This window comes from Salvia hispanica, chromosome 3 (genome assembly GCF_029641045.1).
Source record: "Salvia hispanica isolate PSC_SH4W2 chromosome 3, Shi_PSC_v1, whole genome shotgun sequence".
NCBI lineage: Eukaryota > Viridiplantae > Streptophyta > Magnoliopsida > Lamiales > Lamiaceae > Salvia > Salvia hispanica.
The window spans coordinates 57,800,656-57,814,349 of NC_142694.1; the positions used below are offsets into that span (position 1 = coordinate 57,800,656).

Consider the following 13,694-nt stretch of genomic DNA (forward strand, 5'->3'; position numbering starts at 1 on the left):
AATTCTTTTTTTTAAGAAGATCATCAATAGTTCTCCATTTACCCTTAAATTGAGTTCGAATTATGACAAGCAAACTTAACTGCCCCTAAGCTGGGTACAGACCCATAAGCTCTGCAGGCCCACAAGCAAACTTAACCCCTCCAGCTGGGTATTCCATAGCTGGGTACAGGCCCATAAGCTTGTCATGTCCACTTAGGAAATTAATTTCAGATTGGGGCTCCTAAGGGTCGAACTCGTGACCTCTAGGATGGGAAGCAAACTTAACCACCCCCCCCCCCTCCAACTGGGTATACCACGGCTGGGTACAGGCCCACACAAGCAAACTTAACCCTACCTCCCCCAGCTAGGTATAGGCCCATAAGCTTGTCATGTCCACATAGAAAATTAATTCCAGATTGGGGCTCCTAGGGGTCGAACTCGTGACCTCTAGGATGGGGACGCGGTATCCTTGCCTCTAGGTCAAGGGGCTTGGATTTAAAATAAAATAAATTCAATTCATCTCATAATAATATGCATTTTTAGTTATATGAATTTTAATACATAATAATTAATAAAGTAAAAGAAATGTATAATAAAAAAAATAATTAAAGTACTAGTGAAGAATATATTCACTATTTCTAAAATTAGAATATGCATGCTTTTGTTGAAAGAACTAAAAATGAAAGTTGTGTATTTTGTGGTGGTGAGGGAGTAGCAATTTGTACTCTTTTTATGGTGTTATTTTATCAAACAATACGGTCGTGAAACTTCATCAATCGGTCAGACAAATCTCCGCCACAATCCTTCTAGTTTTTATTAATGATTGATTTTTTTTACAAGCAATAATAATTAAACATTGAATCTGAGCTTATTAATCTGTTGATTTAGGTTTCTCTATTTCATTTTAGGACGCAAATAACAATTGTTTTATAGATATATGAACAATTAAAAAAATTTGTGTAGGTAAGTGATTTCAATTTTTTGAAGTTTTAAATTTTTTACTCAAATTTGTTTTGTGTAAAGAAGATGTACTTCCGAGAGAGATTTTTTTTAATTGGTTCGAAAAGTATCAATATCGGAAATTAGTAGTGGTTGGTATTAAATTAAAATGGACTGCAAAATTTATATGTCATGAATTATGTGAAAGTGAGAGAAAAATATCTAACAACAGCAATTATGTGTATGTTTTAGCTTTTAGGGATAATTAAGCATCTTACTTAAATTAATTTGGTTTTCGTCGTGAGCGTGCATTTATTATTTAAGTGGTGTTGAATTTGGAAGTCGGAACCCTCAGCTCCAGTCGCCGGAAATTATGGATTACGAAACGGTGAAGAAGTTCGTGGAGAAAGAGGGCGGACCCTACGAATTCACGGTGGATTCGATGCCGGAGAGGTTCATAGAGCCGATGGTGATGCAGGGCATGAAAGTCGATACAATCGAGCGCGGCCGAATCGTTTGCTCCTTCACTGTTCCTCCTCGCCTTGTGGTATTTCCGATTTACTCAATTACTTTCAGTTTTTTTTTTTTTGGTCTCGGATTGATTTATTGGTTGGTTGTGTAGAACTCTGGGAATACCTTGCACGGCGGAGCCACGGCTGCGCTGGTTGACATCGTTGGATCGGCTGTTATTTACACGGTGGGGGCTCAGACCACCGGCGTTTCCGTCGAAATTAATGTTTCCTATTTGACCGGCGCTGCTGTTGGGGTAAATTTCTAAAAAATTCAACCTCAATTATATGGAATTTTTTTTATTAAATTTCCTAAATTATAAGTCTTATCTTCATCCAATTAAACTCCATAGGTTTTGCAAGCTTGAGATCGATAATGACTCAAACTCTACTACTCTGTTGTTTTGTTTGGGGGTATTTCTGTTTAGCTCTTAAGGTAGCCATTGTTCCGTGATTAATCAGTTTCAGTGTTCATAGCAACTCACTCAATGTGTCAAATAGAAGATACTATATTGCATCAATTTGTGTTTTTTTTCTGCATCATGTTAATGGTTCCTCAATAATTAGATGGCCAAACTTCATCACTATATGAGCTTAGCTCATTGAACTATGTTCTATTTCTATGTTTATCATTTTTCAGTCAAACTCTCAATGCTCAAGGTTCTAAGTACATTGTTATAGATATTAGTTGCTTTGCAAAGTAGTATCATCTGCATGATTTGTAACCTATTAGTATTTCTTTTTCAGGAGGAAGTTGAGATTGAAAGCAAGGCATTGCGTGTGGGAAAGACGATGGCTGTAGTAAGTGTTGATTTGAAAAGTAAGAAGACCGGAAAACTTATAGCTCAGGGGCGACACACAAAGTATCTGGTTCTCCCTAGTAAAATATGAAAGATTGCAATTGCACTGCTTCATGTTGCTACTTAGCTCTGTTATAGTTTGATATTGATCCTATCCTATAGGTTCATTATTGTCAATTACTATTATCTTTCATTATATTTAAAATTAAGCATATATTATGAATAAATTCTTGGTTTTAGTGTCATGATTTGAATTAGTTAGGATTTGATTTGAACCAATAAGGGGGGTTTTGTGGGATTCTTGTCTAGTAAACTCTATAGTGATTATCAAGTCTCTTAGGAAGGTCATTCTACTTTGAGTTTTAATTGCACTTCTTGTTTCCCTTTTCCCTTTGTTCTTGTATTTTTGTGTTCATATGGCTTTACTCCATATCAATTGGTGCGAGCGTCGATTCGAGTCTGGTGAACACTTGCAGCAATGAACAACGACTCGATAGATTGGAGAAGGCGGTCGAGGCTCTTGACGCGAAGTTTGACAGTCTCCTGCGAGAGCTTCGTGATGCTCGTGATTATGAGCTCCAAATGGCACAGGTCCTGGGTGTATTCTGGGCGATCAATTACTAGCTGCCGCGGATGCCTCCAATCTGCTCCTTCCCTACATACCACACAACATACTCGCACAACGAAACAAGTTTCTTCCATCCTTAGAATCTCGACACCATTGACACAACCACCAGTTCAAGCTTTAGTAGCGTTCCTTCCTATTCGCGTTGTTTTACTTTAATTTAATTCCAATTTTTATTTTACCTTTTCGCTTTGTTCTCGTTGTTTTTGTGTTCATCCACCTTTACCCCATATCATAATTTTGGTTGGAAAATAGACAAAACAATGGCAACTAATTGAATCAAGACTGGCCATAATTTCACAATTTTCATGCTTAAGTCTTTGAGATTTTACGTTTTGGCAGCAATGGTAAAAAAAATGAGATGAGACAAAATGGCACTGTTAATATAATCTCATATGCATCTGATAATATATTGTAAGTCAGCATAGGCTTAGGTTGTAGGCAGCAAGATGAGCTTATATTCTCAATTAGAATGTTGAACCAATTAGCTTTGTTAGTTGCCTCCTTTCTTCTCTGTAACCCCCAACCCCAGTGCTTCCCCCAAGTTTATAGTTTTCCTCATGGTTCTCCTCCCGATTCCTCCGTTTCCCTTTCTCATCATGGCTGCAAATTCTCCGTAGTCTATCTGCCCATCCTGCAACAAATTCACACCATTGATAATCAGAGACAAACTAAAGAATCTCACAACGATGTATACGTGATTCGATCTCTTTTCATCTTACGTTGTCTTGATCAATCTCTCTGATCATCTCATCAAGATTGAGTTCGCTCAGGCCAAAGTCTTTGCAGGCTTGTTGAAGCTCATCGATGGTTATGTAGCCACTGCCATCTTTATCAAAGAATGAGAAGGCCGAAAGCAGATTCTCCTCTCGTTCTAACTTGTTCAAGTGTACAGTGGCTGCAAGAAACTCCCCGTAATCTATGGTGCCACTGTTATCAATGTCGGCCTGTAGGCACAAAGGAAAACATATATGAGATGTTGATTAAACAAAGATAAAACTCATCCATCTGATTTAGATCAGTCGGTTTAGGTTCCTACCGCCTCCATAAGGTCTTTAATTTCAGACTCCATCAGCTCAGAACCAACTCGCTTTAGACCCTCTTTGAGTTCATCGAAGGTAATGGTTCCACTATCGTCTGTATCTATCATTCTGAACAGCTCTCTGAGGCCACCGATTTCCTCCTCAGATAGTCTCTCTGCTATTACCTACAAAACAATGATGGCTTATCCAGTGTAGCTGAAAGTTAATGGCTAACAAAAATAGAATGCAATGTATAGGTAAAACTTAAAGCAATAGAAGCACACAAATATCCCTGTAAAGTTGGCCCGGATAAATTGAAGGTGAAGGGACCACGAGGAAAGTGAGAATTCTATACTGAGGCATTTTGATCCTCCGATAACTTTCATCTAACAAATTGTATTCAGAAAGTATATCAGATCTTTTCTTGGAGGCTGTTATATAACTATTAGCACATTATGCCCGAGGGATTTTTGGCACGTTGCTGAGATTTGGCACCACAAAAAAGCAAAGAAACATGGAATGTGCTACTAAAGCTTTCTCAACAGAGTAATTTTTAGAATAATGATGCAAACAAGAAAACCAATAGAGCACCGATAAAAAACCTTACACGTAAAGCCATCTTCTTGAGTTTGTTCATTGCAGAGAACTGCTTTAGGCGTGATAGAACAGCAGAATCAAGAGGCTTATCAGGAGCCATATTATCATCGACAATCCAAGGATGGCCTGGCCAAAAAAGAAAAATACAAACATAATCACATTTTAGATAACTACAAAGTTCAATAGTCCCAACATGTAAGCAAGTTGCTTACACAAAACTTCATACGCAGTTAGCCTTGTCTTTGGGTTTCTATCGAGCATCTTTCTTATCAAATCCTTGGCAAAATCCGAAATTGCAGGCCATGGCTCAGAATCAAAATCCAGCTTCCCCCGTAATATCTGACGGAAAATTCCCATCTCAGTTTCTGGAGTAAAAGGGCAAAAGAAACAGCACTAGAGCTCTTAGGCACTGTAACAGAATCTGCAATTTACGTATATTCTAGAGTAGCTATGAAGTTGGGAGGAAAACAAAACTTTACCGGCCCAGAAAGGAGGTACACCACTGAGTAAAATATATAGAATGACTCCGGCACTCCATACGTCTGCCTCAGGTCCATAATGCTTGCGCAATACCTCTGGTGCAACGTAATAAGGACTTCCCACCACATCACAGAACGTCTCATCTGCAAACGTGATGCAAAAGGTCAACCACTAAGAGCATATAAAACAGATATCACAAATAATGGATTTAGACAAGGAGAAACTTTCAGTCACCCAGCATAATTATCTTATTATACGAGCCACAGAAGCTGGAGACTGAAAACAACTTCACCAACACATAGTCATATAGTTAAAAAAAATGATAGTTGAATGAACCAAAGATAGAGAAAAGGGTTTAGGGCACTCTCCATTAAGCTAAATCAGCTGATAGGATTAAGAAACAAAAAGTATTTGAATTCACAACTCCATAAGCCATACTCAAAGAACTTAAAGAAACAGAAAGTGTTTGAATTCCCAACTCCATAAGCTATTAAGCTATACTAAAAGATCCTAAAGCATCAAGCCAAAAATCACCAAAGGTTTTCTACTTCAATATCTTTATCCAAATCTCCAATTAGGATTTTGTCAATTGCAACAGCTCAAGATAGCCAATCATCATGAAATCAACCTGTCAAAAACAGCACTTTGCAAACTGCAACAACTCAAGATAATGAAGAACAAACAGAGATACACCACAACACAAAGTCTAATTCAAGATATGATGATGAAACCTGGTTTGTAGAAGACAGAGAGGCCAAAATCAGTAGCCTTGAGGGCAGCATCCTCCTCACCACTAATAAACAAGAAATTCTCAGGCTTCAAATCCCTATGCATAACCCCCAAAGAGTGGCAGCTCTGCACAACCCCCACAATAGTCTTGATGAGCTTAGCAGCCTCCTTCTCGCTGTAATGCCCCTTGAGCACGATCCTATCGAAGAGCTCCCCGCCCGCGCAGAGCTCCATCACTATGTGCACGAAAAGGGCGTCCTCATAAGTGCCCTTAATCCTCACCACATTCGGGTGCTCAGACAAATGGTGCATTATCTGAATCTCCCTCCACACATCCTCGTAGTCCTCCTTGCAAATCAGCTTCTTCTTGGGAATCGATTTGCAGGCGTAGTCAATGCCGCTGGATTTCTCAGTGCAGAGGAAGGTGATCCCGAACTGGCCCTGACCCAGCTTCTTGCCGATTGTGTAGAGGCTCTTGAGAAATGGGGTTTTGTAGGGGAGGACCGAAGCGGGCTTCTGTGGGTGCAAGAAAGTTAGCTTCTTGGGCTCGGATTCTTCGTTTTGGGGCTCATTTGGGGGTTTGTGGTTGTGGGAAGGAGGTGGAGTTGACGACGACATGGCGTTGAATTGAATCTTGATTTGGGAGGAGAAAGAGAAGGAGATGTATACTCTACCCACAGTGATTGAAGGAAGGAAAAAGATTGCAACTTTTTTTGATTTTGCCTTTTCTTTTTATGGTCTAATCTTCTTATGGAGTAAATTAGTATCTCTAGATATTCTATGTCTTGATTTTCTTTGTCTAGATTCACTTCATTTTTTATTTTTTTTATTTTGGTATGAAAAAAATAGTTATCCTTGTACTCTTTTAATTTCTATTTAATTAGGTGATTTGGTTGGCAGAATATTGTCCAATTCATTCTACTTTATGTAGGGGATTGCAGACAATGATTTATTTATGTGTATTTATGATTGAGTTCGTTTATAATGAAAATGGTTTGTAATGAGATAATTGGTTGCAAAATGGTTTATTTATGTGTACGGATCTCTTACAATATGTGAAAATCTTTTCCGCGCATTTTATTTCTTATAAAAGCATGAAGTGTGTTTTTTTTTAATCTAAGATTAGGGGAAATATGTTTTGAAATTAGCATTATGTTTTTTTTTTAATCTTGGATTAGGGGAAATATGTTTTGAAAATAGAACTAAAATAAGTGTGTATCTCAGAAGAAATTACTTTATGTTACCATTCATAATCACTTTACATTAAATAATGCTCGTCGTAAATTATTTCTATGGTCTTAGTAAATAAGTCTTGTTTATAGGCGACGCATCTGAATTAATATATAGAATAGTAAATTACTTGTATTCATGTTAGAGAGATTCAATGAAGAATCACTTTACTATATTACTCCCTCGGTCCTAAAGAAATTGATCTATTCTTAGACGACAATAGATTTTATACAACTTTATTTTATATATTTTTGCTGTTAGTATAGGTCCTAAATCATATTCTAGTTTGATCATTGTGTGACCTTAAATTAATTCTTGTTATCTACTTAACTGTGTAAAAACAAGCGTGAATACTATGTACTACTATTTGATTGTTTTATTTATTCTATGGTTATTTTATTTTAATTCCACAAGTCAACTTATATAGTAATTTATTATTTAAACAGGCTCAGACTTCCAATTTGATTTTATATTTTGAGAATGTTTACGCATTTAGGAAAAATTCATGAGACTCGTTTTCAAAGTGAAAAAACTGATTTCGAAATTTAGTCACTGGCTTATTGTCCGTATTATGACATTATCTCCCGAAATTAGTCTCTCTTTCATCATGTTGGCATTACTTGGCAATGTTATCAATATCCCTATTTTATGGAGTAGTAAAAGGATAATTTTGTATAACAAAACATCTGCATCAAAATGTATCTAAAAAGGATTGATTTTTTTAAAAGTAGTAATAAAAAAAATTATGTGTTTAAATTGGTTTTCTTGGTGAGCTGTTTCAGCTTTAATATCTTATCCAAAATTCTACTAAATCTGGCTAATTACCATAAATTCGTTTTGCGCTCTGTATTTATTAGTAGGCCATAGGTTATTCTTAGTTAAAAAGGTGCTATTTCTAATCAACTTTTTGTTAAACAGTCTTTAGTGATAGATTATACATTCTTCCTCCAATCTTATCTTCTTACAAATCGTCTGGTAATGCAAACAGAGACCAAATGCATTTAATACTTCTAAAATCAATGAACTTTTTCAATGGATAATAATAGTATATAGGTTATCCATGGACAAAATATTAATAAACCGATTTGTTTTGAACGAAACTTTTGACTCACTCCGTGAACACAAATCAAATTAATATTCATAATATAATTTGATCAAAATTGATTAAATATTTGTAGTTCTTTTATATGGGTTCTTTACCTGGTGGAAATTAGCATGAGTTGGAAGTGGAATTGATGAATTTTGATAAATGATCAAAAATTGACGAGAACGTAGCTACTATCAGTGCAAATGTGCAATGGCTCTCTAATTAAGCATGTTTGTGATATGTACTAATTTACAGTGCTCATAATACATTATAGAGGAAATATATAACGTGAAGGCCATTCATAGCTTCATCATTTAGAGAAAAAATATAAACCTAGTAAGCAAATAAGACTGAACAACTTTTTGTATTTTTATTTTCTTCTTTTGTGCTCTATTATTGCAATGCCTTCTTTTCGTACATTTTAAGAACATGAGGTAGAATATGAAAAACATGAAATAATCTATATTAAATTAATTCTTTCTCTTTGTATGTTAGTGGTGGTATAGTGGTTTCGCGCCCATTGATTCCAGTCTTCCATCATTTCACGGCTTTCATAAATTAAGTATTTATTTAAGCCGAGAGTTTAGTACTACTAGTATATTGAAAAGTAGTATAAGTCGTATGCTTGTATATGTATAGTAATTTTTTTAATTCATTTTTACTATATTTATAAGAGTAAATATTTTGTTACCGTAAATTTTACATATATATTTATAAAATGCTTTTGATTCACATTTAAATGTATGAAAAACAAAATAAGTCTAATTCTTCTGCATAGTAGACTAGTTATGAGCCACACTCACAATAGGTAACATAGTCAGTTTTTGTGGAAGAAAAACAAATTCACAATCTAGATAGACCTTGGCTACTTTGCGAAAGGTAGCAGTTCAAAAATTTCCTTACTTTGGGAAATGAACGAAGTTAGTGTAGTATAACACTAAATTAATCAAACAGTGAGATAAATCTTTTGTGCTATTTACTAAAAGACGAGGTATCGGTGATTATCGTTTCTTAATCACGACACAACAAAAGTGTATATCCACAATCTGACAGTTTGCTACTGGGAAAACGTCAGATTTATTAGGTTAGTACTTGCACGTTGCGGAATCCATTAGTCGCGAATGGTTGAAAAAGTTTTGGAGAGGCGTTCGCAAAGCCTTCGTGCGTAATATCTTCGGAAATCCACTACCTACGATTGCCAACAGTTGCTTCGTCTTCATGAAGGACATCATGACTTCCTCAGGATGCTTGGAAACATTGATTGCATGCATCGGCAATGGAAGAATTGTCCCTCGTCATGGAGGGGAGCGTACACAAGCGGCTACAAAGGCACCCACCCAAAGATTTTGCTAGAGTCGGTTGCCGACTACCACATATGGATTTGATATGCTTATTTTGGGGTTTGAGGTGGTCGATCTTCGTGAAGACGCTCAACATGCAGCAAGAGACTACTCGGAAAGATGTGGAAATAGTGTTCGATGTTCTACAAGCACGAATCGCGATTGTCAAAGCCCTGAGTCTTATGTGGTATTTGCGAAACCTCATTGAATCATGTTTGCATGTAAAATCCTACACAACATGATAATTCACGACGAAGAACTGACTGCGGTAAATTGGTTCAACGATGATACCCTCGACAGCTCCACCGCAAGCACTCCCCATGCAGGGTGTGCCGATGCCATTTCGCGAGAACTTAAATCGACGAACAATGGCGCTTAATTCTACCACACACACTCAACTCCAGGAAAATCTTATCGAACACTCGAGATTTGGCAATGAGTAGCCGGTCGTTCGTAGCATTTTCTAGTGTAACTTTTCATTACAGCGGCTTTTCACTAAAATTTTAGTATTAATGTTTGTCCTGCCAATTTGATTTTAGGATTATGTATTTTATCGCTTAAAATAAATTATAATTTTAGGATTTTAATTATGTAAATTTTGAGTTTAGAAATACAATATCATTTTTAATGTAGTAGTAATGTTTAATGTAAATTAATTGAGAGAAAATAAAATATAAAAGAAATGAATTAGTTGGATCCATAAATAACTAAGAGAGAAGATGGTCAAGGGATAAAATGTTGTAAATATTATCTCTTGAACAAGAGATGTACTAGTAACATAAATAGTGTACTTAAAAAACAACAAGTCTATGCAACCAAATTTGGTTTATTTGAGAAAAAAGTAATTTATTTATGTATTTAATTAAAAAGTATAGACATATATATATTATAGGGAACGTGCATAATATTATGGTATTTGTGTATAACTTTTTAAATTGTTTGAACCTAAAATGTAATTAATGCATACTTTAATTCAAATTTGAAAATTAATAGAGAAATAATTCAAATATAAAAATAAAAAATTGAAAATGAGGCTAAAGACTAATGAATTATTTTTAATTTGTTAACTAACTATAATTATTATTTTAATATTTAATTAACACATCAAAATTACTAATATAATCTTGTTTTGTTTGTACAAAATTTGATTGTTTATCATTACTCCTTAAAAAAAGGTAAAAATGATATGAAATCATATACTCCCTCCTCACTATAGTTGAGTCATTTTTCCATTTCGAAAAGTTTCTTCATAGCTGAGTCATTTCCATGTATGGTAATAATTTTTTTCTCTCTCTTACTTTGCTCTGTGTTACTTTATTCTCTTTACTTTATTCACTTTATACTTTATTTTTTCTATTTTTTCCTCTCTCTACCTTTTATAGTATCTATTTATTTTACACACCCAACATGTCTTTCTTAGACTCTGTGCCCAAAAATTTCACCTCAACTATAGTGAAATGGGTGGAGTATTATAATTAAGAGATTACTAAGAAATAAATAACATTCACTATTGCGGATGGCCTCGCACCTCACATCTCTAATTTAAAGCCTGCTCAAAACTAACTCTCCCAACAGTATAATACAAACAACACAAATTTCACTATTTCAGCCACGAAGGAAAAGGAACGACGCTCGTTTCTTATTACAAGCAAAAATACGATCTTTAATTCTTTATAAAGCTTTTTTCTTCGGAAGATAAAGGCCTTTCTTGTAACCATATTTGCCACAACATTAATGATGCATTACAGCCACTCAATGTCCAAATCAACTCACACGCTCCCTTAAATTATGAGTACTTAACAAAATTCTTCACCATTTTCCCCCAAAGCTCAACGATTTCAAAAGCCCTCTTAAATCCCATGTCAACTTCTTGCGCCACTTTGCCCAGTTCTGCCAAATTGGAGTTGCTGGGAAGAAGAAAAAGTTTTTCAAGACTTCATCGCCAAAGTAAGCTCTAAAGATTGGATCTTTTTAATGTTAGGATCGGATACGAAGACACCCATTTTATTGTTTTTCATATTTTGTTTCTATAATGTGAAGGAAGCAGGTGTGGGTTGAGTAGGAGAGGTTTTATGTTTAAAGGAATTGTTGCTGCTGGAGCTTCAGCTGTGGCTTCAACTGTTGCTGCAGAGCCCACAAAACCCAAAGGTAAAGACTTGATTTTTTTTCTTCTTCTTTCAAATGTGTAGTTATTTGAGATTGTTTTATCTAATACCTTATTAGGTTTGGAGGAATTGCCATTTAAACCAGAGGGGTATAATTACTGGACGTGGAGAGATAGGAAAATACATTATGTGGTGGAGGGAGAGGGGCTGCCCATTGTTCTGATTCATGGATTTGGGGCTTCTGCATTTCATTGGAGGTTTGAAATTTTAGACTAAGGCTTATGTCAATGGAAATTCCAGTTATTTCAAGAAAGTTATGATCACATTGTTTTCATTGAATCATACCTACAAGACTTAGAAATGCATCACATTGTTATATTTATGCTTTGTGGTTTCTACTCAGATTGTGACTAGACCAAGTGTGTTTTCTAATTTCATAGCATGTTTCGATATCTTTAGGTACAACATACCTGAATTGGCTAAAAAATACAAGGTATATGCGATAGATTTGATAGGATTTGGCTGGAGCGAGAAGGCGCTTATTGAGTATGATGCTCTAGTGTGGAGGGATCAAGTTGTGGATTTCGTGAAGGAGGTAGTTAAAGAGCCTGCAGTTTTAGTTGGAAACAGGCAAGTCTTAATGGTGTTTATGTCCTAGTTTTAGATTATGAAGTTCGATGCTTTATTAGCTTTATTATTTGAATGGCGAACATTACACGTCTTCTTCGACTATTGTTATTACTTCATTGCTTTTTCTGTATGGGGGTTTGCTTCTTTGGATCAGCATATTCTAAAATGTACCATCAAACTTAATGCTCTTCATTTTTTGCATCCATTTGTCATGATGGTTGTACTCAATCCTTTCTTTGACTGACCTTTACAACAATTGTGCAAAACCGATAACGAGCTAAAGTCAAGCTTTTGTTTCTTGAAAATTAGAGGGTTACTATACTATTCATACTGATCAGTGTTTTTATATAACTGTGCCATCGTTATCTTTTTATTTGTCATTTTCATTTGATATTGAGGTGCAATCGATCGAAATCCATGACTGGTATGTGTAATTGTTGTCTCATCAGTCTAGGAGGATTCACTGCTTTAGTTGCAGCAGCATCACTGCAGGATCAAGCGAAGGGCATTGTATTACTGAACTCAGCGGGACAATTTGGCGATGCTGCTTCTCCTGCAACCGAGACAGAAGAAAACGTCGTGCAAAAATACATCTTGAAGCCACTGAAGGATGCTTTTCAGCGAGTTGCTCTCGGGTTTTTGTTTTGGCAAGCCAAGCAACCAGCACGCGTTGAGTCTGTCCTGAAAAGCGTACGTTACTATACATAACATCGTGAAACTTGGCTTTGATACCAGATGACGAAATTCGGTCATTTGGTTATCTCAGGTGTATGTCAACTCTGCAAACGTCGATGACTATCTAATCAATTCAATAACAAAGCCGGCGGATGATCCAAACGCTGGCGAAGTTTACTACAGGTACGAAGTTTAACTAGTAAAGCGAGTCCCATCAGTGATAGGAGTTTAATTCCCTAAGTTTTCTTGATATCTGCAGACTAATGACGCGATTCATGACCAACCAAAGGAAGTATACACTTGATAGCGTGTTGAACCAACTCTCGTGCCCGTTGCTCTTGGTATGGGGGGACTTAGATCCTTGGGTGGGCCCTGCAAAGGCTCTTCGTATCAAAGAGTTCTATCCAGGTACTTCCCTCGTAAACTTGCAGGCAGGTCACTGCCCACACGACGAGGTTCCAGAGCTTGTCAATAAGGCCCTATTGGAGTGGCTCCCAACTATCGCATCTACACCGTCCCCTCAAGCTTCATGAACATGGCATTTAGATCAATTCTTATACTGCAATGGTTGATATATTAATTGGAGTATATAATTATAAAAAGATGAATTTCTTCAGAAATATAGGAGTTGTATAGTTCTTCCACTTGAAATATTTTTACCAACAATGGTTGTTACTTGTTAAGGTTTGTTAGGGGCAATGGTTGTTATGTTTCTTCCTTTTAAATTTCTGGTGATCTTGTGTTTTACAACATGTAATATTTATTGAATTAAATATGAAGAATAAAAAAAAGTCTAAGATAACATCATTCATAAATGTCATGAGTTAGTACGTCATGGTCTGATTCTGGCAGCAAAGTCATTCGGAAAATGATAAATCTTCGTCAACCTTTTTGGTCTTTGTTATGTACCACACCCCCTCCATAAATAAGTTTTAATAGTTTAATAA

General features: G+C 36.0%; 3 protein-coding genes across 3 annotated transcripts; 2 read left to right on the forward strand and 1 right to left on the reverse strand.

The window, feature by feature from the left end:
- The first annotated feature begins 1,149 nt into the window (after window positions 1-1,149).
- On the forward strand, window positions 1,150-2,472 carry LOC125214263 (Thioesterase superfamily protein). The gene is made up of 3 exons (XM_048115201.2): window positions 1,150-1,465; window positions 1,541-1,684; window positions 2,175-2,472. The coding sequence occupies exons 1-3, from the start codon at window positions 1,292-1,294 to the stop codon at window positions 2,316-2,318; spliced, it is 462 nt and encodes a 153-aa protein (XP_047971158.1). The 5' UTR covers window positions 1,150-1,291; the 3' UTR covers window positions 2,319-2,472.
- A 742-nt stretch (window positions 2,473-3,214) lies between these two features.
- On the reverse strand, window positions 3,215-6,395 carry LOC125214261 (calcium-dependent protein kinase SK5-like). The gene is made up of 7 exons (XM_048115199.2): window positions 5,683-6,395; window positions 4,951-5,094; window positions 4,684-4,836; window positions 4,482-4,597; window positions 3,892-4,059; window positions 3,575-3,799; window positions 3,215-3,486 (listed from the first exon to the last, which is right to left on the reverse strand). The coding sequence occupies exons 1-7, from the start codon at window positions 6,296-6,298 to the stop codon at window positions 3,346-3,348; spliced, it is 1,563 nt and encodes a 520-aa protein (XP_047971156.1). The 5' UTR covers window positions 6,299-6,395; the 3' UTR covers window positions 3,215-3,345.
- A 4,669-nt stretch (window positions 6,396-11,064) lies between these two features.
- On the forward strand, window positions 11,065-13,472 carry LOC125214262 (alpha/beta-Hydrolases superfamily protein). The gene is made up of 7 exons (XM_048115200.2): window positions 11,065-11,284; window positions 11,378-11,485; window positions 11,561-11,699; window positions 11,902-12,072; window positions 12,522-12,762; window positions 12,839-12,930; window positions 13,007-13,472. Exons 1-7 carry the CDS (start codon window positions 11,197-11,199, stop codon window positions 13,278-13,280), a joined length of 1,113 nt encoding a protein of 370 aa, XP_047971157.1. The 5' UTR covers window positions 11,065-11,196; the 3' UTR covers window positions 13,281-13,472.
- Window positions 13,473-13,694: the final 222 nt, after the last annotated feature.